Here is a 1109-nt window from a genome sequence, read left to right on the forward strand (position 1 = left end):
CAACAATTATTCCTCCTTTAATGTATTTAAATGTTTATTTTGGTTGATTATATGTAACCTTTTTATTATTTTTATGTAATGTTGAACGTGACCCTTATTTTACTTAAAGTATTATTTTCTCTTTAAAATTAATCATTTTAATCAAATAAAAGAATTTAATTAAACTTAACGACTTAATTTATTTAGCATTAACCACAACGGCGGAAGGGTACCTAGTCCTCACGTCTTCCCTCTCGTCTTCCCCGAGAACCCTAAAACAAATTTGTAGGCCCCAAGAAACCCTACAAAGGTCAAAACACACGGCCCCTCTCCATCTTCTCTCGCAGGGGTCTCCTTCTGCCGTCCCCAACTCCGGCGAAATCCCTCGCTGCAACCAGTGCAACCCAGCTCATTGATGACAAATGATGGCCTCTGCCTGCGTAAACAATGTCACCCTCCCGCCGGAATCCTTCCCCCCAGCCAGCCAATCATCTTACGGCGTTCTCAGAACTAACATCTCCCCTACCACGGTGGACGTCGTAGTTGCTAATACATCGCATTCTGCCGTTTCGACGGTGGATTCCTCCCGAAGCTCTGCGGATCTCATCGATTTCGAATTCCATCTTGACGATCCCGTCGCCATGCTGCCCGCGGACGAGCTCTTCTCCGATGGAAAGCTCGTGCCGCTCCATCTGACAACGTTGCGCACCTCGGAAGGGGAGAATCACTCCACGGGGTCGGATGGGAAGCTGTGGTGCGGAACGGAGGTCGGATCGAATGAGTTAGTTTTCTCCCCGAAAGCACCGAGATGCACGACGAGGTGGAGGGAGCTGCTTGGTTTCAAGAAGTTGCAGAACCCGAAGATGCTTTCCGATCAGTCGAAGCCCGCATATTCGCCGGAAGCTGCTACTCCTGGAATAATTGAGCCGATACCAGTAGCGAAGAGCCCTAGGGGCAAATCATTCAGACATCTTCTCCTCAACTACTCCAAGTCTTCAATCGATCCATCGCTCAGCCTCCCCCTTCTCCACGACAGCGAAGCTGAGTCGGTGACATCCTCCATCTCCACTCGCCTCTCTATTTCCTCTACTTCCTCTGGTCTTGACCACGAGGACCTTCCCCGTCTTTCC

The 1109-nt window shown here is 49.1% G+C and overlaps 1 protein-coding gene across 1 annotated transcript in view; it reads left to right on the plus strand.

The window, feature by feature from the left end:
- Positions 1 to 201: 201 nt before the first annotated feature.
- Positions 202 to 1109, plus strand: part of LOC110038063 — a 1356-nt gene continuing 448 nt past the window's right edge. Inside the window, exon 1 of the mRNA XM_020742820.1 lies at positions 202 to 1107. Coding sequence (XP_020598479.1) covers positions 402 to 1107 — 706 coding nt within the window. The 5' untranslated portion in view covers positions 202 to 401. The remainder of the gene's footprint in view (positions 1108 to 1109) is intronic.

This window comes from Phalaenopsis equestris, unplaced genomic scaffold (genome assembly GCF_001263595.1).
Source record: "Phalaenopsis equestris unplaced genomic scaffold, ASM126359v1 Scaffold229941, whole genome shotgun sequence".
Taxonomy (NCBI): domain Eukaryota; kingdom Viridiplantae; phylum Streptophyta; class Magnoliopsida; order Asparagales; family Orchidaceae; genus Phalaenopsis; species Phalaenopsis equestris.